The sequence below is a fragment of the Rhinolophus ferrumequinum genome, chromosome 8, assembly GCF_004115265.2.
Source record: "Rhinolophus ferrumequinum isolate MPI-CBG mRhiFer1 chromosome 8, mRhiFer1_v1.p, whole genome shotgun sequence".
Lineage (NCBI taxonomy): Eukaryota > Metazoa > Chordata > Mammalia > Chiroptera > Rhinolophidae > Rhinolophus > Rhinolophus ferrumequinum.
The window spans coordinates 29652745-29675608 of record NC_046291.1 but is presented as its reverse complement, the minus strand read 5'-3'; the positions used below and the strand labels follow the sequence as shown (position 1 = coordinate 29675608).

At 36.9% G+C, this 22864-nt stretch overlaps 1 protein-coding gene across 3 annotated transcripts in view; it reads left to right on the top strand.

Annotated features, from left to right (window-relative positions):
• The window catches only part of CDK15 (cyclin dependent kinase 15), a 93154-nt gene that overhangs the window by 33728 nt on the left and 36562 nt on the right, over window positions 1-22864 (top strand). For all 3 annotated transcript variants that reach the window (XM_033111518.1, XM_033111519.1, XM_033111517.1), the window contains exons 7-9: window positions 5172-5295; window positions 6965-7085; window positions 17332-17425. In XM_033111518.1, the coding sequence (XP_032967409.1) occupies window positions 5172-5295; window positions 6965-7085; window positions 17332-17425 (339 nt within the window). The remainder of the gene's footprint in view (window positions 1-5171; window positions 5296-6964; window positions 7086-17331; window positions 17426-22864) is intronic.

The window sequence follows — 22864 nt, the reverse complement described above, 5'->3', positions numbered from 1 at the left end:
CTGATTCAGTACAAGTCTAGGGTGAGACCTGAGCTTCTGCTTCTAACATGATCCCAGGTAACACAGATGCTGCTGGTTGAGGACCAAACTTTGAGTGGCAAGGATCCAGGTGAGAAGTAATAGAGGCCTACGTTATGGTAGTGAAGGTAAGAATGGAAAGGAATGTGAAAAATGGAAACAACGAAGAGTTCATCCGGGACATAATAACTGACTAGGCATGAGGAGGGAAAGGGTGGGGCCAAACAAAACTGCTTTTGAGTTTGATCAACCAGGAAAATTATAGTTCTCTTAATAGAAATAGGAGAAGTTGGTTTGGAGAGGACGAGGAAATGATGATTACCTAGTTGAGGTGGGACATCTAAAGGGAAATGAGCAGCAGGCAGCTGAGGAGGAGCTTGGTGCTCAGGAAGGAGATATGTCCTGGAGAAGCATATGTGAGGATAATTGGCACAGGGGATTATAGTTAAAGACAAGAGAGTGGACAACCAAAAGAGCAAATCTGCAAGGGGAAAGGAGTGATGATAGAACGTTTGCCTGTAGGGGCTGAGAAGAGGAACAGGACGGCAAGCGACAAAGGGAAGCAGCTTTTAGGAATGCAAAGGGTTAAGAAAAATAAATTTCTGTGGAAATCAAGGGGAGAGAAAATTGCTAGGAGGGCATGGTTGATAGTGTCACAGATATCAAGAATACAGTTGAAAAATCATACATGGCTGCAAGAACTTTGTAGATTTGTGAGGAATACACTAATAAGTAGAGGGATGCATTAGGAGGGGCATATGGAGGCAGAAAGGAAAAAGTTATCCAACCAAAGCAGGTGGGAGTAGGGTTGAGTTCCCCATAGTAAAGACAGCAGTGAAAATGCTGGGATGCCAGAGAGGGCATGGTATATTCCAAGAACTGAAGATAATTCAGTAAGGGTGGAGTTTAGAATTAACAGAGTTGGAGATGGTTAGAGATGAGGCTTGAGAGGTAGGTAGGCGCCAGAGCATGAAGGGCCCAGCTATGTTAAGCTATTTGATACGAGGAGCCACTAAATGGTTTTAAACAAGGAAGTGATAAATTCAGAGTTTCAATGTGTAAAGCTCACTCTGAAGACACTGTGGTGAATAGATTGGAAAAATGCTTTTTTTGGAAATGTTATAGTCCCCTGAATCACTCTCTCCTTTTTTTTTTCCTACTCCTACCCCATACTCCCATTTCTTCCAGTCATTCCCTAAATGCTCGTGTCTGTTAGGGTTCCAGCTTTGACAGTGAGGCTAATCAGTGAACAGTGATGCCGCTGTGAGGTGATGGTGGAGGAAAACGGACATACGTGACCAATGCCTTAGCCAGAATTGACAAGAGACAGAAGAGTGAGCAAGAATTTTTATAGCTGTGTGTATTTAGATGGGGGATTGTGCCATGCACTGAGACAGAGAAACAGGGGGAAAGTAGATTTTAGAGGGATATAGTGAGTTAAGCTTTGGACATTCTGAGTTTGAGGTGATTATGCGATGTCCAACTGAACTTCAGACTCTATGGGTCGAAAGCTCAGGAAAGAGATCTATCGGGGTTGGAGATAAAGATTTTGAAATCTTCAGAATACAGTTAATTGAGGCAATCTCTGGATAAGATGGCTAAGGGTGAGTGTGTATAGTGATTAAGAGGAGCCCTAAGGAATATCAATATATTAGAAAACGGCAAAGGAAGTGGAACTTATAAAAAATACAGTTAGGGAGGTAGGAGAAAAATTAAAAGATTTTTGGTACCAAGGGGAGAGAGCTTCAGGAAGGAAGACATGGTGAACAATGTCAGAAGCTACAAAGAAAAGGAATGAGAGGTATCCATTGAATTTTCATAGCAAAAAGGCATTGGTGACTACGGTAAAAAGCATTACGAATGACATGACCATTGCAGAAGCCATTTTATGGGGGGTGAATTTCACGTTTGAGAGGACAAACAGTTGCATATAATGACAAGACCACAGTGTTACCCTGGGAGTGAGGGGCTGAAGTTGATTGGAGAAGCAGATCACTGGAGTTTGTTCACATGGGCACTGATGTCAAGGAAGAAACAGCTATGATTTAGGTGCCCAAGTCATGAGTGAATGATGGGGAGTGGTAAGGAGTTGTGTGGATGAGAGTGAAAAGAAGAGTAGAAGAAGATGTAGCTGGATGGCAAGACCGTCCAAGCAACAGGGTTTATTTTCTTACTCAGTGGTAGAGAAGTAATGGTTTTGAAATGGTGTTGGGAAATTGGGAGGCAGCTGACCCCAATTCACAGTGATCAAAGGTATGAGTAAGTTGTAGAAAAACTAGCATCTACTAGACAATGCTAGGCAAGTGGTGAACTCAAAGACCCATTCAAGGAAAGGAGCCAGAAGGAAATTCATCAGATGTGGGGTTGGAGTTTTAAAACCAGGACTGATGAGTGAAGAGTGAACAGTGAAAAGGTTTCGGAGAGGAAGGAAGGATGGATACTGGGTTAAATGAGAGGAAGCACAGAGCAGTATGGAGATGCGCTTATGGGAGGAAAAAGGGTTAGTCAGAGAGGCTTACATTTTGAGTAGTGAGCACAGAATACAGGATGGGAATCATAGTGAACTTTTCCCGTGTCAGATTTCTAATAGAAAAGCCCCAAGGATCCCTGGTGAGTGAAAGGACTCGGGCTTCCTTGAAGGAGTTGGCTGGCTGATCTGATTGTGTTTTGAGGGACTCCTAGCCTAGATGGCACTAGCCAAAAGGATTTACATTGTGTTCCCAAGACCCTCATTGTGTTGGAAACAGGACTAATCCTTGTGGTATGGGAAGCCTCATTGGAAAGTTACCCACGATGAGGCTTGACTTTGAGAAAACACCATCAGATTGATTATTATTGGTGACGCTTCAGCAGTGTTGAAGGAAGAAACAGGTTTTAAGGGATTTAAGCGTGAATGGGTGGTGAGTTTAGTCCGCACACAGTGCAGTTTTGAGACGTGTGGCTGTGAAATACCAGACCTTAACACCACAGTGCTTTACCATTTACAAATGCTTGTAGACATGTGGAGCCAGGAAGGAAAGGGACTGAGACCAAGAAGGTGGGAGGTGGGTGTGACTAATTAATGAGAACAGGCTGTCCTTGGGACATGAAAGGCATTTCAGCCCAGCCTGCTGAGAAGCTCTGTCTCTGACTCATCCAGCTGACTCTTTCCCTATCATGTTTTAATTTTCTGGTTTTTTTCTCCAGCTTCTCAGGCTGGTGTAGTGGAGTCAGGCAGGTCTGAATTGAAGACCTGGCCCGGACACTTTCTAGACATATTTTTAAAGTTTCCTTGAGCGCTATTTTTCTAATTGGCAAATTGAAGACAAGCCTATCTTCCTCTCAGTATTATTTTGAGGATTACAAAAGGTGTTAGGCATTCAATAAATGTTATTTTCTCTTCCTTCCTTCTGGGTCACCGTCTTTCTGTCTTCTGTCCTTCACCTATTTCCATCTCCCTCTCTCCTTAGTATTTTCCCATTGAAAAACATACAGAGGGTACCCAAAAAATGTATACACATTTTAAGAAAAGAAAACTGTATTAAAATTGTAATACTCAATATATACTGATAACAAAAGATGAATACAAGTCACGTTTGACTTCTGCAATTACAAGAGATGTTCAAAGTGGTTACCATCAGCGTCCAGACACTTCTGATTACGGTGAACTACTGCTTGAGCAATGGTAACCAAAGTGTCCACTTGTATACATTTTTTTGGCACCCCCGGTACATGATGGCATGTTGTCTTTGACCTGGAATTTAAGTTGGTTCTTTATATTGTCTTTCCCGTGAACATTTATATTTATAACCAATTGGAAGGTTTAAATGTTGATATAAAAATTCTGTGCTTTGGTAACTTAGATAGTTGTTTGATGAATGGAAAAATGAATACTATGTGTGTTTAAAGCACCAAGAAGAGAAAGCATTGGGAATACTCATAGAATCAGTGAACAACTGAAAAAGGAGTCTCAAGAAATTTATAGCATTATAGTTTGTGAACCTGATGTGAGACCTGCATGGGACCTACACGGCCGCAGCTGTTCTATGGTAGGTAAATTTCCCAGGCCTCTGCTTCCGTCAGACCATGCTGCTAATTAACTTGGCTCCAATGTCTCCATGTCATTGTTAGGTCAGTACAGGTTCTAGCATTTTCTGAAGTTCCCAGTTTCTAAGATGTGATGGAAAAAGTAGATTTAACTGCACAGCTCTGTATCTACTATTTTGCTTGAGTCTACAGGAATACTGGGGCTGGCCCTTTCTTTTCTAAAGTGCCAGAACATGTTCTCAATTGGCATATGTCTTTGTAAACAGTAATGGTGGTGGTGTTTGAATTCTCACTTCCCAGTTGCACTGGACAATAGCAAAAGACACTTGGAAAACTAGCATTATTATTTTTCCTTAATATATTGGTGGGAATCTATCAATGTCTTTGGTTTCTATGCTCATAACCACATGCAACATTTTAAAATTGGGGGCCACAATGTATTTTTCCTGTTGTTTCCCACCCCCCCCTTCTTTTTTTCTCTACTATTTATTCTTTATTCTCTTTTTATTATTATTATTATTATTATTTTTGCTCTAATTTCTTTTGGTCTCTCTTCCCTTTTAATCTATACTGTATATTTCCCTTGCTTTCAACTTTGAACCCAAGATTTTAAAAATAGGTTAAAAAAGATAATGGTTCCTTTATTTCCTTATCTCATCTAAGGATATATTCCTCAGTTTGGTGTTTTTAAAAGGGTTTCATAACAGAAAGTTTGGAAAACTTACGCAGTTGTAAACCTTACAATATAATTTTTTGGGTCAACTTTGATCTTATACGCCAAGTTGATCGGTGGGGAAAAAAAATTAAATCTCTCACATCTAAATCAATAACTAGTGTTCCAAGGAAAATTCCAAAGTTTCACTTTAGACTTTTAAGGAAAGATAATTTCTTCAATATCAAAGAAACGAGATGTCAGGAAAAGCCTTAATCCCTTTGTTTAGGACATGGTCTACTTACTTGACTTTCCTTGTCTTTTTTCCCCCCTCTTAATATAAAATCTTTTTTTTATTTTTTGTCTCTCAAGAGATACTTTTACTATAGTCTTTCGGATGACTATTTTTGAGTTAGAGGAGAAATCAACACATAGTGGCTCAAATGTGTTTAGATAAGGTGTTCATTCCTTCCAGCTTTTCATGTTTCAACTTTTGCGGGGCCTGGCATACATCCACCACCAACACGTTCTTCACAGGGACCTGAAACCTCAGAACTTACTCATCAGTCACCTGGGAGAGCTCAAACTGGCTGATTTTGGTAAGCTGCCTCTCTAGTCTCTTTCTGAGCTGTGAACAATGATACTTTTGTGTGTACGTGTTTAAAGCATTGATGAGGCTTGGGCTTTGAAAAGTAGAGACCTGGGGAACATGATGCTTTGTGAGGTATCAAACTACCATATAGGAAGTGTGAGGCAAGAAACAGGGAGAGAGAGGTAGCTTTTTAGGATTCCATCAAGCCCCAATCTAATCAGGTCCTAAAATGTGGGCACCTCTACTAGCCCACTGCCATTTTTAATATAGAGACATTTGTAGAGTGAACTATACTTGGTAGGTTTCTCTAAATCTAGGTAGATATACAAATTCTATCAGAATACACCAAGGTTACCCAGGATGGCAGGATAAAGCAGTTAACCCCAGATTGTAGGATGGAATCCTGCTGGAATGGAAGCTCCAAGGACACTTGTTCCTGCTCACCTACGTATCTATATAGGTGTGACTGTATGGGTACCTGCGGCTTTTTATTCCCATCAAAGTAATGCAGATTTCCCCTGAGTATTACTGTATCTTTCCATTTTAGCACATATCACAGTGTATAACTACACACACACACACACACACACACACACACACACAAACACTTGTGTGATGCTTAGTCTCCTCCACTAGGCTCTAGACATTATGAAGGCAGCCTGGGTTCATTTTTGCTTATCATTGTATCCATAATGCCTGGTAAGTGCTCAATAAATATTTGTTGAAAAGTTGGTTCCGTATGAGCTAAGGAACAACTCTTCTCTGTTTGGCAGGTGTCAGACAGTTTTACTATAGCTGCAGTAATTTCTTTTGAGATAGTAGCTTTCATAAAGACATGTAAGCTTTTAACAGACATTCATTTATCAATTCCCCACAACAGCAACTCATCTATTGAAGTTTTTTTTTCCAGCTATAGATCATGTGATTCTGTAAGATAATTAGCTGACTGACAAAATTACTCTTTTTGCAGAGGATCACTTGAAAATGACTCATCAAAGTTCCCACCAAACTAACTAATTTGAATTAGCAATCCCCACCCTTTAATTAACTGGGGATTCCTGGACTGCAGAAATAGAGGCAGCCATAGTAGTGTGAATTGAGTTCCAGTGCTGTTACAGAGACCCAAAATTATAGAGGTGTAAACACACTGGAAGCTTAGCTTTCTCTCATGTAACCTTCTGACCTCAGCAGTTAGAACTTGTAAGGTGGCCTCCTGGTGTTTTGGCCCAGGCTCCTTCTGTCAGGTGGCCCCTCCATCCCTTGGGTATTTGCCCTAACTGCATATTTCAAGGTGGCTGCCACCTCCTTCTCATTATAGCCTGGAGGAAGGAGAAAAGGGAGGAATGCTAACCCCTCCATTAAGTGCATGACTTGGACGTTCACACATCACTTCTATTCATATCATATAGGTAAGAATTTAATCACCTCATTACACTTAGCTGCCAGGAAGGCCACATCCAGCTGCAAAGCAGGCCAAAATTTGAGAAATTCACTTGATGTAGAGGTACACAAAGATCAAGATAGTTCAGTAGCTCTATGAAAAGCACCCAGAGTTTGTGTATTATTTTTTAAATATTGTTTGCTCAGCCAGTTATACTCTCCTTGGTAGAATATATTACTGTGGCTCTCCAGGACAGCCCAGGACAATGAGTTCTGTGCTTCTCTCCTTCGGTCAGGTCTTGCTCGAGCCAAGTCCATTCCCAGCCAGACATACTCTTCAGAAGTTGTGACCCTTTGGTACCGCCCTCCTGATGCCTTGCTGGGAGCCACTGAATATTCCTCTGAACTGGACATATGGTAAGAACTAGTGCCAAAATAATGAAGAAAATGTGAGTCATCCTGCCCTTGAAGGTTACTTTATTATCTGTATTACATTTTTAATAATTATTATAATAACAATCATATTTGTCTAAAGGAACATAAAGTGCATTTAAATACATATCACATTTGATTTCTCCAATCATTCTATAAATTTTTACAATTAAAGAAACTGAGACTCAGAGAGGTCTTGCCCAAGGCATCTTCTGATTCCTGTATCCTTTCTACCACACTTCTCCTCCTAGCTCTTCTCTCCAATCCTTTGTCTTTTCTTTGTCCTCAGAGAAATATACATACACTTCCAAACCACACACACACACACACACACACACACACACACTCTCTCTCTCTCTCTCACACTCACACACTCATCTGTGCATACGTGCTCACACATGCCCAAACACAATTCAGAGCCTGGTGAAAAAAAGCATAAAAACCAAGATTCAGGAGACCTGATTTTTATGCCACTTTTATTTCTAATCAATTACTCTGGATTAGATTATCTTGAAAAATCATATATCCTCTCTATCTCTCTGTTTCTCCATTTTTAAAATGAGGTTAATGAACTCTCACCATGAAGGGTTAAATGGAACTGCAGTGCAAGTATAAGAACTAGATAGATGCTGTCAAGCAGAACCACATTGTTTGGGAGGCTCTTGGATTAATGGGATGTGGTGCTGAGTGTGGGATCTCAGGCACTCATCATTCCTAGAGCAGCTATGTTATATTATCTCCATCTTATTCCTGAAATATCCCAGTCATTTGGGAGCCACAGTTAGATGTGTGGTGAGCGTGTAGCTACTTCCTCGAAGGTAACAAAATATATGGACTTTCTTTAAAACCTTAAAAGGTCATATATAAACAGAAGGCCCTGTTTCAAAAAAAATCAGTAGTAGATTTTTAAAAAATTAAACTGTATCCTAAAAGGCTAAACTAAGCTTTTGAATTTCCCAAAGACTAGAGAATGGTTGCCGAAATTTTCCTCCAGTGTATCTGGAGTCATTGAGTTCCCAACACCTGATGCCATTTCTAGAAGTAATACCTGCTAGTCAAAACCCTCCCGACACTCCTCAGTTCTCCTTGCTCTGTACTGCCACTTCAAAAGCCTTCCATGGGCTCTGGCTTTCTCAGCTCTTAATGATCACTTCCTAGTTCTTCTTCACAGTAGAAATTTCCACTCATTACTTTTAAGCTTTGTTTTATTATGGAACATTTAAAACATTCAAGAATACATATACATAAGTGATTCTAAACCAGGGCCAATTTTGCTTCCCAGGGATGTTTGGCAATGTCTGAAGACATTTTCTATTTTCACAACTAGGTAGGTGGTGCTACTGGCAACTGGTGGGTAGAGGCCAGGAATGGTGCTAAACATCCTATCATGCACAGCACACCCCCCTCCCACAAAGATTTATCCAGTTCAAAATGTCAATAGTGTCAAGATTGAGAAACCTGATATAGATTAAGAAGCATAATAAAATAAGCTCTATGAACCCGCCACCCAATGTAACAATTAGAACATAAAAACCGATACTGTCATATCTACTTGTATCCCTTTCCCATCAAGCTTTAATACAATGGAAATTGACGTTTGTCTCGTATGCTAACCAAATGTCTCACCCCAATATCTTGCCATCTGCTGTGTCAAATCTCTCATATATCATCAAGTTTCCAGAAATGCTTTGCTCTATTTCTATGCTCTATATTCTTTTCAACTGGGGTAAATTGATCTGTCCTTGTACCAATATCTCACTGTATTACTTTCTATAGCTTTATAACAATACTTGATCTCTGGTAGGACAAGTCTCCCCACTTATTCTTCCTCAGGAATATGTTGGCTATTTCTCCCCTTTGATTTTTCATTTAAATTTTAGATTCGGTGTTTTAGCTTTCATCAGAAATCCTAGTGCGGTTTTCAGTGGAGTTTCCTTTAAATCATAGAACACTATGAGGATAATTAACACCTTTGTAATCTTGTCTTCCAGTTTTTAAAAATGGTATATCTCTCCATGTTTTGCCTTCTTCTTTAATGCTTTTTAGTAAAGTTTTATAATTTCTAAGGTCTTACATAATCAGAATAAATGTCTTTGTAAGTCTATTACTGTTGTTTATTGTTTCTTTTGGTTCTTGCATATGGTATCTTTTTTCCATGTGGGTTTAGTTGTTTTTGATAGTAATATACTAGTTTTTCTTGGAATTTCATTTGTGGGATTTTTTTGAGGCCTTGAATGAGGTGGGTTCTCTCAAAGAGGATTTGATTCTGCTAGTTCACTATTTAATAAAGAAATGTATTATTGTATCTTATATGCATGTTGGTCTGCCACCCAGACCTTGATTTCTTAATACTCTCCCCTACTAAAAAGAATTAGGGCTTTTTGAAGAAATGATCGATTCTAAGGCTAGGGCAGAGAAAGTACAAGATAGGTCAGGAATATCTTGTTGGGATGAAACATTTTCTTACAAAGTGACCAAAAACTGATGGGAATATGTCAAAAGGACACTGGAAACAGCTTGAAGAGACTCCCACTAGCCAGAGCTGGTACAATTTGAGCATCAGCGTAAATAGAGTAATAGATTATAACCCGTTGAACAAAATAAGAATACATATGTCTATGTTAAAGATAGCTATATGGTAGATAGATAAGAAAGAAAGCTTCTTGTTACAGTAAAATGCCAACTATTAACTGGAGAACAAATGATGGAGTTAGAAAATCACTACTTTGTAATATAATAGTAATTGGTTCAAACAAGAATCACCAATGCTAAACTAGAGGGGAAAGTTTGATGAGGAATAAGATATTTACATAATCTCAAAGTACCTCTCCACAAATTACTTACTAATTACAAAGGAAAAATAGTAACTTTGTAGTTACTATGTGGAAACTTGGCAGACACACCTTGACCAAATGACTAGCATTAATATTATCAATAAATGGAACTGACTGACATCGTGTGCCTCCTAATATGATACACTGAGAAGGATACAATATCACTTAGGTTTTCCTGCAAAAAAAGCATAGCCTGAATCAAATCATGAGGAAACATCAGACAAACTCAGTTTGAGAGACATTCTATAATGTAACTGGCCTGTATGCTTTAAAAAGTTTGCAAGGGAGGAAGAATTTTTTCTCTACCCCTTAGGTTCAGTGGATGGGCCTACAAAATAAACTGATGAAAAACACATCAACAGGAGAAAAGCATGAAAATTTGATTTGATATTATGACAATAAGGGAGGCAATTTCCTAGAAAGAAGAGAAAACCCCCAAAGAAGCAGCTAGGCTTGGAGGCTTTTATACCATTCTGACAAAAGATAATGCATTTGTAGAGAAGTGACAAGACAAAGGAAAGGGGCTTCTGGACTTTTCAGGGGCCATAAATTGCAGGAAAGTAAAGATATGGGGGACCCTAATATTAGATAAGGATTACTAAGCAAAGATTTTTTTATGTAGTTTCTTCTTGGTGCCATCTCTGTCTCTGGTGATAAGGTTGTTCTCCCCTTCTGTTATGGGAAGGGTGGGAGGATAAGGGGACATCACAGGGGGAATTTATGCCCTGCTTTCAGGCAGAAAGGGGAAGCATAGAGCTCATCCTATGTTTGCTTTTTCTCAGTTGCCTTCAGCTCAAAATAATCTTTATGTCAAAGTGGCATATTTTGGGCTGGCATTTTCTGTTCCCCTACAGGGTCAAGGTTTTAAAAGGCAAATAAAGACTGAGGAACTGTTCCAGATGAAAGGAAACTAAGGGACATGCCAACTAAACGTGATACAGGTCCTAGATTGGATTCTGGGGGAAATGGAGCTAAGGAACACTATTGGGACAATAGGTGAAATTTAAATATAGATTGTGGATTAGATTGTGGTACTGGATCAATGTTAAATTTTCTAATTTTGATAATTGCACTGTTGTTATGTAAGAGAGTGCTTTTTCTTAGAAAATACACGTGGAAATTTTTAGAGGTGAAGAGTCATGGTATCAATAACTTACTCATCACTGCTTCAGAAAAAATAGGTGATAGATGATAGATAGATAGATAGATATAAAATAAGAAGGGAAAATGGCAAAATGTTGTCAATTGGTGAATTTGTTTGAAAGGCATAAAGGAGTTATTTCTTCTGTTCTTACAACTTTGTGCTTGAAATTATTTCAAAGTTAAAAATTAGCAAAAAATTGAGGAAAAACCTTGTATTTCACCAAGGACGGTATGAGAAGCACTGGCCTTGTAAGAAGCACTGGTCTAATATATGATCAGTGTTTGCAGTTATTTCATGTGTGTTCAAGAAGAATATATATTCTCGAATTCTTGGGTACAGGCTTTTACAAATGTTCAAAAATTCATGGTTGTTAATTGTGTTATCCAAATCTTCTTTATATCAGTTTTCTCTGTTTAACTTTTCAGTGAAAGGTGTGTTGAAATTGTTTGCTATATTGTTGATTTGTCATAATTCTATCCCTTTTTGCTTTATCTACTTTGAAGCTATTTTCATTAAGGGCAAATAAATTTAAAACTGTTCATTATTCCTTCATGCACTTTAGATCTTACTTTTGGAATAACTTTTCTTTTCCTTTGAGGTGAATCTTTTAGAATTTTCTTTAGTTTAGGCCTGTTGTTGGCAAACTCTGTTTTTGTTTCTTAAGATAAACTCTCATTGTTGAAAGGTAGTCTTGCTGGGGATGTAATTCTAGATAGACAGTTATTTTCTCTCAGAACTTTGAAGATTTCATTCCCCTGCTTTGTCTTCCATTGTTACTGTTGTGAAATTTGCTTTTAGCCTAATTGTAGAGAAATTCTCTTTTAGCCTTTTTGTCTTTCTTTTGCAGGTGATCTCTCCTTTTCTCTGAATGTTTTTCTTTGCCTTTGTTCTTATACAGTTTTCACTATAAGGTGTCTAGTTGGATTTCTTTTTACTTACTCTGCTTGGTATATATTGGGCTTCTTCCAATTATGAGTTCATATGTTTCATTAGCCATTTTCTCTTGAATGTTGCGTCTATTCCCTTCTCTCATTCTTGAGCTCCAACGAAAGATTATTAGACCACATCTTTCTATTATCCATAGCTCTTATCTTCTCTCTCATATTTTCTGTCTCCTTAATTTTCTGTGCTACATTCTGGGTAATTTCCTCCCAAGAATAGGACTGCGTCACCCAGCCCAGTTTTTTAAGTCTCTCCTAAACGATGCATCCCTTACCTTTCTGCTGCATATACAAGTATATATATTAGTCCATTGATAAGTGCTTCATTAACCATGAATAATGATGACACTTACAAAATAAAATTCAATTTTAAATTAAAATTATTGTCACTACTTTTATTCATTCCATCATTGTTGTTGTTTGCCCAGTAAAACTCAAAAAGTAATGTAGAAATAAAGTAGTAGGCATCTTCCATTGAGTTAACTGTATTTGTTCACTCTCTACATAATTGTTAGATATTGGGTATTTACACTGGGATGCCCCTCCCCCTATTTTTTTCCCCTTTCAGAGTGATAAGAGAGGAAGTGAATAGGGATAAGATTTCCAATTGACAAAGGAAGAAAAGGAAAATAAAATCCTATTCTGCTAGGCCATGCAATTCCATAGGGTTCAAACTGAATGCCTTTTACGAGGCAGATGACAGTGGGTGAGCATTAGAGTCTTCGTCTTATTAAAACTAATTATAACAGGGTACTGCAAGAGCCTCTTATTCACAGCCCGCCCTGGTAGGAGCAGGGTCAGTGGGAGGTCTAGAATAAGTGGTTAAATATTAGAAAATCTACAAGTAGGACATATTAGTTATTCCCAGCGCTTAAAACCAACTTTCTCTAATCCCACAACATATTTTCTTCAGTCCCTGCTATCTTTTCAGACCTTTAAAGGTTCCGTTAGGAACTTCAGTGAGAAAAACTCAATATTTTTGGATGATGACACTGTTTTGTTTTTGTTTTTACTTTTTCATATTGCATTTAAATTTACATAACATAAAATCTACCATTTTAACATTTCAAATGTACAATTCAGTAGCATAGAGTACATTCACATTGTTGTGCAACCACCATCACTATCTGTTCCCAGAACCTATCATCATCCCAAACTAAAACTCTGTACCCATTAAACAATACTCCCTATTACTCCCTCTCCTCAACCCCTGGTAACCACCAATCTAATTTCTGTCTCTATAATTTGACTATTCTAAGTACCTCATATAAATGGAATCATACAATATTTGTCCTTCTGTATCTGGTTTATTTCATTTGCTATAATGTTTTCAAGTCTAACCCATGTTATGATAAACTGGGTTTTAAAGAAGGATTCTTTTGGTACACAAAGTCATCTATTCAAAATTGGCTTCAAGAAGCTGCTGGCTTTAGGACTACAGAAAGTTGTCCCTGCCTGAGAGATTGCAGATTTCTCACTGCAAACTTCCAGATATAAAGAGTGGCTCAGGTAAAAGCAAATGGAAATGTCATGTCACTGACACATACAGTATTATGTTGTTCTGAATTAATTTCAACAGTTAAAAATGAAATACTGATTCATTTCTCCCAACAACATTTTTATATGCTCGTTGTACCTCCAAAAACCCAAAACTCCTGAGATGGTTTATTTTCCCAGTGATTGCCTAAGGAATTTGAGGAATCTTTTTCTCTCTTATGGAAGAATTTGTTCCTGCTCAGAATAGAGAAGAGGTTAGGAAGAAAGCCAGAAAAAGCAGAAAACATGTAAGCTGTTTCTCTAACTTGACTGAAGAACCACAGTTGGAGCAATAAAATGGCCCAGTGCATCTTTCCTTTCTGGAAGGATTCACTGTTTGATGCCATCAGGTCTTTTTTTCCCTGCGTGTGAAGTTCCCCTTCATCTACATGGGCTGCCTCAAGGGTATCCCCACAGAGCAGAAATCCTCTGAGAAACCTAAAGATATGTAGGGTAAGAAGAGCCATAGGAATAAAGATTTCAGAACAAAACAGAAATAAAAGGAAATAGGAGCTGGTTCCCTATCTGGACCTGAATGTTCAGAATATTTAAAATGTTTGCTTAAGGCTAGTCTGGGGTGGGCAAAGTAAATGATAGCCACATGACTTGTTTAAGAAGCAAATAAAAAATATAAACGCCACATGACATTTTATGAAGTAAATAAAAAAATAAAACAGTTCTGCAGAACAAATAAACTAATAGAAAGATGAATTTTATAGTTTTTAAAGAACAATGCTTACACCTAGGAAACATCTTTTGTCTTTCAAACTTAAGGGGCGTAGACCAATGCATTGATATTTATGGTCTTATGGATATTCCAGGTACTAAAATATAATTGATTTAGGAATTTTGTTTGTCTTGTAAGTGTTCTAAGTGCATGTATGCAGGTGGGTATGCACACACTATATAACTTTAGACTCTGGGTTTGTTTGGTGAGAAAAGTTTTAACCCCTCCTTAAGTGGAGCTTAAAAAGGAAGACTCAAGAGAATGCCAATATGGTACCAATATAAATGCAAATGGAAAATTTTAACCAAATATTAGCATTTTATTCCGTAACACAAAGATCTTGTGTTACTTTGTAGTACTTGCACAATGGCTTTCTCCAGCATATTTCACATAATGTTGTACACTTGCCCAGTGGAGTAGAAGATGAAGGACACTAACAAATTGTGTAAGAAAAGGACTTCTTTCTTGGTTCCCTACAGCCACTCGTATGAAAAGACATGAAAAAGCTACAAGCTTTTTATAAACAATGAAAGCTTTTTGAGGAGAGGGGAAAAAAGTGGACTACAGATTTAAACCTAGCAACAATTATGGTTTGAACCTTATTTAAAATGCCCTCAGGCCTCCTAGTGGTTCCTGAGTGCCTGAGGTTTCTGGAAGGTGTTAGGGTACTGGATGGAGGGTTAGTTCAAGTTTTCAAAACCTAGTACATTTCCATTTCTATTTCATATCAATTAATAAACAATTACCTATATGTTAATGCACACACAGACATACATATATGTGTGTATATACATATATATATATATACACATACATATATATATATATATATATATATATATATATATATATATATTTTTTTTTTTTTTTTTTAACTTCAAAATGAAATACTTTGTGTCCTTTCAAGAGAAAGCATGAGGGGCAGTGAGTGGAGACTGTTTGATGGTATTCACCAACTCAGTTTCTGAGGTGGCTTATCATGTAGTTGACCATTGCTAGCAACCAGGATGATTTTTAACCATTTGACAGTTTTCCATTACTTTTATTCTCCTGCATATATTGTTTAATTTACACTTTTTATATCTGTTGCTTTAAAGACAAGAAGCAAAAAGAACATGCATTTTTAAAAGACAAGCTAATGAGAAGCTTTAAGATGACAACAATTCTAAAACTTTACCTCAAGATATTATACACTAGATCTTAAGTTACATCTATCTGATCAAAAGTCTTGTAACACATATCAAGATGTCTCTTGTACATGAAAAATCAATAAAAAGTAAATATGGTGGCCTTTATATCCAAATTAGCTTTTTTAAAATTGGGGATAAAAGCAACCTGTTGTTTGAGGGGAAAAATAATCTGCTTGCAAAACTCAGTATGATACCTTTTATTTATATGTATACAAAATTCTAAGAATAAGCCAGTTGATTATTTTAAATGCAAATCAAATATTATCTCATGAAAATAGTTTTTTGTCTCTTTTGACATGATACAGTACAATTAAATTTCAAGTTTTTAAAAAAATAGTCTGTCCCCAAACAAGACACAAGATAAAAATTATTCTTAATTTGTTTATCAAGAAATCTGCTTTCTACTACACAATCAATTTAAAGTAAATTAAATAACATGTATCTATAGTCAGATGGAAAAAGTAAAAATTTATCATATGTAGTAAATACATATGAATAATGTTAAAGACCATATTTAAGTGAATCTTCATTAATATGATGATCTATAGTTAAATGTTTTACTTAAATATTTTTCTTTATCATGCCACACAAAAAATGTCAAGATGATTAAAGGAGTTTGCAAAATTACATGTTATCATGAAAGAGATTTAGAGTCAAAGTATTGGACCATGGGGATAATCTCTGTAATATGTCACCTGAACCATCTTTATCACTCAAAAGACTTATAAGAATAAAAATGTGCATTATTAGCAAAATAAATCTTACTCCTTACTATCCCTCAGGAATTACCCTCCAGTTCGACTACATAGGAAAGAAAACTTATATTTCACCCGATTTAATCTATTTTAAGATGCACATTCTTGGTGCATCTTAAATCAGGATGCATCTTACAATCAGTAGCATCTCACAATAGCCATCAGCCAGGCTGCAGTTGTGACTGTAGTTACCATTGCACATGTGTGAACATCAAACGTGCCAGCATCAAAACTTGCAGAATAGCCGTCAGTGACTTGGAAGAAAGTCTTGCAGACAAGAGAGCTTTTCTTTTCTTCTTCTTCTTTTTTTTTTTTTTCTTAACCCCTAGGAACCGACCAAACGGTGGTGGAGAGAGAATGAATCAAACATGTTTAGCAACATTCTTTAAGCAGGAGTCAAAAGTAGGCTAACTCTATGTAATTGCAACGTCAGCTTAGGAGATCAGCACCAATGACTCTTAGTTCTTTAATGGATTATTTTAAGACATGCTGTGTCATCAGACTCCTGATATAGAGGACGATACCATGGATCAACACAGACATCAAAGAGTCTGAGTCAAATGCTGAATGTGAAAAAGTTTTAGGAGTACCTAAACCAATTTCTTTCACTTAATGGTCCATTTTTTGCATGTACAAGTATGACATATAATAAAATGATCTAATTAAATTTCTAACAGCCTTTTCAATAAGTATAAATGTTATGATCATGTCATAGTTTAACTTGCAGGTATTTTGTTTATTAATAGCACATACAATAATGGTGCCTCTTATGATAGCATCTTAGATTCAGTGAAAAAGAGTATTCAATTTGGAGATTCAGTACTTTTCCCCTCTTCTCATAAAATGGATAGTTAATGAACTTGAATGAGTTAAAATGTTTGCTATCTACATTGTGTTTCTAAATGCTGGTTGCATTCCATTTTAACAAAGAACTGAAGGCTCTTCTTATTTTTGGTTGAGAAGGGACTTCTAAAGACTTTTAATAGCGTGTGGCTCTATTTAACTGACCTCAAAATATTTCTTGGGAGAAGAAATGCTATTAATTCAGTTTTGCATGTATGGTTTCCTTGAAACTGTTGGATTAACTCTTGTTTCCTTTGCTAGGGGTGCAGGCTGCATCTTTATTGAAATGTTCCAGGGTCAACCTTTGTTTCCTGGGGTTTCCAACATCCTTGAACAGCTGGAGAAGATCTGGGAGGTAAGAGAAGAATTTCTGTTAGGAAGAAGAAATATCTGCATTTCAAACTTTGAACCAAATTTGCCTTAGAGACGGATGACGCAGGCCATCTGCTTTGAGATATTAAGACATATATTAAGGTTGTGGAAACTGTGGTATTTGCCACAGGTATAATAAGCACTTTGGAAATGAGTGGTCAGAAAACCTCCGGTCGTCCTGTAGCAGCCCATGAATCTACCTGCTCTCTATTATTACTGTCTCAATCTCCCTGGGCAATTTCTGCCATTACTACTTAAGCATTTTTCTGCCTTGTCACCCCCAGCTCTAATTCTACCATATATTTGGCCCTGGATCTTTGTCAACTGAAGACAAGACACTAAATTTTCATAGAACTCCAATAAAAACAAAGGCTTACCAAGTCAGTGTGAGAGAAGTGCAGTATTTATCATGCTCCTCCACAACCAAATTCCTCAGGTGTCAACGTGCTTTTGTGTGTGTGGTTCTATTTTTTTATTCGTTATGTATCCCTTCCTCGTTTGAACCATTATGTACTTCATTTTTATGTCCCTTGTAGCTTACATGGCATGTTAGTCATCCGTATATTTCTCTCTCATTTTTTGGTGATTTTTTAAATTGTGGTAAAATATATGTAAAATTTACCATTCTAACCATTTTAAGCATACAGTTCATAGGCATTGAATACATTCACATTCTTGTGCAACCATCACCACCATTCATTTCCAAAACTATTTCATCATCCCAAACAGAAGCTCTGTACCCATAAACACTAACTCCCATCTTCCCTCCTCCGAGCCCCTGGTAACCTCTCATCTACTTCCTGTCTCTATAAATTTGCTTATTGTAGGTATCTCATATTAGTAGAATCACACAGTATTTGTCTTCTATATGTGGTTTATTTCAGTTAGCGTAACATTTTCAAGGTTCATCCATGTTGCAGCATGTTTCAAAGTGCTTTAAACTCGGGTGTTTAAAATCACTCTTTATCCTGGATCCTGCTCCTTTTTAAGTCTGCTTGCTTTAAGCAGGCATCTGGAGCACTTGCTAACAGCTTCTGAGGTGGGAATCTTGGGAAATATTGCCAGAGTGGGGTTTTATGTGCAGGTGAGAAAACTTGTCTTCTCTCAAACTCCTTTACAATTTTGACTTAGTAGCCCCAAACTTTTGCCAGAAATGATATAAAATTTTCATTTTCAAATTACATTCCCACTTTGGAGTCCTTCATTTATTAAAAAATAAAGTTGAGTTTGTCTTTAATGCACACATAAAGGTGGTGAGGAAAACCTTAAACTTTTTAGGGAATATTGGGGAACATGGAAAGAATTAGTTGCCAGTGTATGGAGGGTCATTGGCTCACGACTATGAAGAAATTCTATGCAAATCAGTCTAATGCTATAGATTCATGACCAGAAGACATTGTCTTCTGGCTAAAATAAAATGTGCTTTGAGAAATTAAAACATTTTATAGAGATTAGTCACTGCCATTAAAATTTTCTTTTGGAAACATGGGGGTTTCTTTTGGAAATATGGAGACATGGGGGGATGGACATAGGAAAAATTGGGAAGCAGTCACAAACTAAGAAAACATTTTTCAAACCAAAAGATTTTTTTCTCCAAATTCTCCTGCAAAACAAATAAATGCTATCTTCAAACAGCATCATTGGGTGCCATAACATCCTCTAAGCTGGAAGCAGCTTAATGTAATAATCACTCTGGAGTTGTAAGACCTGGGTTTGAATTCTAGCCACTTTCTAAGTAAAAGAACGTGAGCAAGTTATATAGTCGCTGTGAGCTTCAGTTTCCGCATTCGTTAAACGGTGCTAGTGATAATGAATTTCTAACCTTGCTATGAGAATTCCATGAGATCAAATGTGTAACAAGCACCATGCACCAAAAGTGCTCAGTAAATATTTGCTGCCTTCCTCTCTCATATAAATTATTATTGTAGACATATTTCAATAATCTCAGGCTAAAAAACATTTTCTGACATATAACCTAATTGTTCTATCACTTAGTATTACTTCTTGTCCACAGATAGAGGAAGCACAATTCACACTACCTGAACCTGACCTTGCAATCACCTTAACACATTTGAAGAGTATTTCCTAGTCATTTAATCAATAAACAGCACTTTTGGGGCACTCCCCATATAAAATACTCTACAAGGTCTTGGAAGAAGTTACAAGGCATGGAAAAAAGTTACAAGGCATGGAAAAAAATGAATGATCTGTGCTTGCAAGTATTCCATCTAGGTGGGGTGAAGGGTGAAGTATAAATAAATACATGTGAAACACATACAAATTGTGTGTGTATGTGAAAGGATGTGTGTGTAGGGAATTGATGTAAATTGTAATATTGAAATAAAGTGTGTTATTAGGATATTTGACAAGTTATGAAAACTGATTTTTTATATTACATACTATCTTTAAATAATAATGCTCTTAAAAGTAATCACTTTACAGTTCTGTGCATTTAGCACAGTACTTAGAAATCGTAGAACAGAAAGAATGGGCTAGACGTTTCCCAGGACCTGATGGCTTTCTAGTTATTGGTTCAATTTTCCAAGACTGGCCCTGCTGACTGGCACTGGCCATCTTTAGATGTTTTAGTTAATTCAGTAAATGAAAGAATTTGGACTTGAATCTGGACATAGAGTATCAAAACATGAGTGATGCAGCAAAAACAAACATGTCTTAACAAATCAGCTTTACAGGTCCTGCCCAGGAAGCCATGTTCTTTCTACCATTATCCTTATCACACTGCAATCAATCAAAGGGACTTTATTTTGACATTTATGACATCTCATTACAAATTTAAAACAAGTAAACATATTAGAAATAACACTGGCCTGCAGTCACGAGACATGAGTCTTAACCCCAGCTCTAACTTCAAGTTATGTGGTAGAGCAAGTCAGATAACTGACCTCCCTGGGTTTCCAGTGTCTTAAATGTTACAGATGCTCCTCGGCTTATGAGAGAAGTTGAAAATATTGTAAGTTGAAGCATAGTAAATTGGAGACTACCTGTATTTGATTTTCTGATTCCAAGAAGTTGTGACTTCTTTCAACAAAGTGTAAAAGGAATAGTGTAGCTCCAATTATTTTAAATCATAACATTCTTCTCTGTTTATTAGGTTCCCCACCCTCCCCAGATAGTTATTTCTCAAGTATGTCAACTTACATAGCTCATTGCTGACTTTCGATCTATACTGATCAAGGAGATGGTTCCCTATTGCTTAGCCATCCTTTTGGGCACCAAGAGGTCAGATTCATTATACCTCATTTTTCCCTCCTGGTCCTGGCAAAGGAGATGGAGGCCATAGTTTTGTTATCACATCTGTAGTCCCACACTCTGAGGACAAAGTGAAAAGTCACCATATTCAGCAGTGTGTTGTCTTTAGTACCTACTGCATCTCAAGCAGGTTAGAAATGGAAAAAATTACAAATAGCTCCTGAATTTGTGTTTCACTAAACGTTGTCTACACAAATGAAAATAAGAAATTTATTTTCAGTTCTATGATGTTGGATGTAGGAATGGCTTCTTTGAAAGCAATGTGTCCATTCTAAAGCTTCCAACCTCTAACCACAACCTTCCTCTACATTTATCCAGAGAGCTCACTCTTAGGAATAAAGAAATAATGAGATGAGAAGTCCTGAATCTGTCTTACCATCTTTCTGAAATACTTGTGTGTGAGTACATGTCTGTGTGTGCGTGTGTGTGTGTGTGTGTGTTCACATCTGAATAGCTGTCACTGCTTTCTGATCAATTTTTTAGAAATCTAATTCTTTCAATAAGTGTTTCTAGCAAATAATCCCGAGGAGGTTCTAAAATCAGAATAAAATAAACTGTGCAGACTTTAAATACATCAATCAAAATGCCTTCAGTTTCCATTCCAACAAAGGCAGAAAACAGCCCCTGCACTCCACTGTGGTTTCAAATATAGCACTCACTAGCTGCCTTTTAAGAGCCTTCCGGGAGGGAGTAAATCAACATTTTGGTTTTCAGTTTCCCAGACAGTGAAGTGAAGATTTACCAATTTTCTCAAGTGAAAAAGAATTCAATGCATTTCAAATAGAAATGAGCATCAGATTGCCAAATAAGGGATAGTGAATTTTTGTTCAAACTTTGAAAATCTTAAGCTTAAAGCTTTTAGCATAATATTTAAAAATTATTGGTATCCATTTTGTTGGCTTTGATTAAACATAATACAAAGTAACCAACAAGTCTGGTAATATTCACCTTAGAAAATATATGGATGTGGTCATTATTTATTTCCTTTATTGCTTTCTCTTCATTATCTTGGCTTTCTTTTCTTTGTGGTTTGCCAATCAACAGAAGACGTATGGGTACATATGGATCACACTCACTTGTTTACATGCACATCTGTGCAAATATATAAGATGGAAGGTTAAAAAGGAGGAAGTAGCTACCCGTCCTCTGGACCTTTCCTACAAAAAAGAATTAGTCCAGTTGGTTTTCCAAAATGGATTTAAGGATTCTTAGTGTTCCCTTAGGCTCAGAGTGGTGGATAGGAAAAGCTTATAATCCTCTCAGTAGCTTTTCAGTTTGTTTAGGGAATTGATCAAAGAAAGAAGATTTTACTGGTGGCATGATTATTATTATTATTATTATTATTATTATTATTATTATTAAGGAGAATAGTGTCTTTTGTTTGAGAACAAGCTTAACAAGTACCACAAAGTTTACCTCTGAGCCAGAGTCCTAGTCAGCAAGCTGGTAGATATTAAGATTCTGGATTCCTCATTGATTATTATGAGTCAATTGTTGGGCAATTGACTTCCTACCATAACAATTGGCCTGGCATCTATATACAGCTTTTTACAAATGAATTCACTAAACTCTTTCTACAAGAGATGCTTCTAAAGAGAGTTTTGAGATATACTTCTAAGAGTTATATTGTAGTCATGTAATAAAAGTACTAATATTTCACAAAAACAATGTTATTTTAGCTGTTAGATTAACTGACATTGGGATTTTTTTTTTTAATTTTTATTGGGGAATATTGGGGAATAGTGTATTTTTCCAGGACTCATCAGTTCCAAGTCAAGTCATTTTTTTCAATCTAGTTGTGGAGGGCGCAGCTCACTGGTCCATGTGGGAATCGAACTGGCGACCTGGGTGTTATGAGCACTGCACTCTAACCAACTGAGCCAGCCAGCCACCCTGGACATTGGGCTTTTATGATTATCTTAAAAGAATCATTACATGATACCTATAAGGGAACTCACAGAAACAACATCACCCAAAATTTGAAATGTTTTGACTTTGGACTCCAAAAGACTTTCATTTTCATATTAATTCAAAACGAGAGCTTCAATTTGGTAATCCAAAATAATAAGTAAACCCTTAAAGTGATGTTGTTACAATTATGATCAAGTGATGTTTTTACTGCTGTGATCCACCGGTTAAAAATCAAATACCA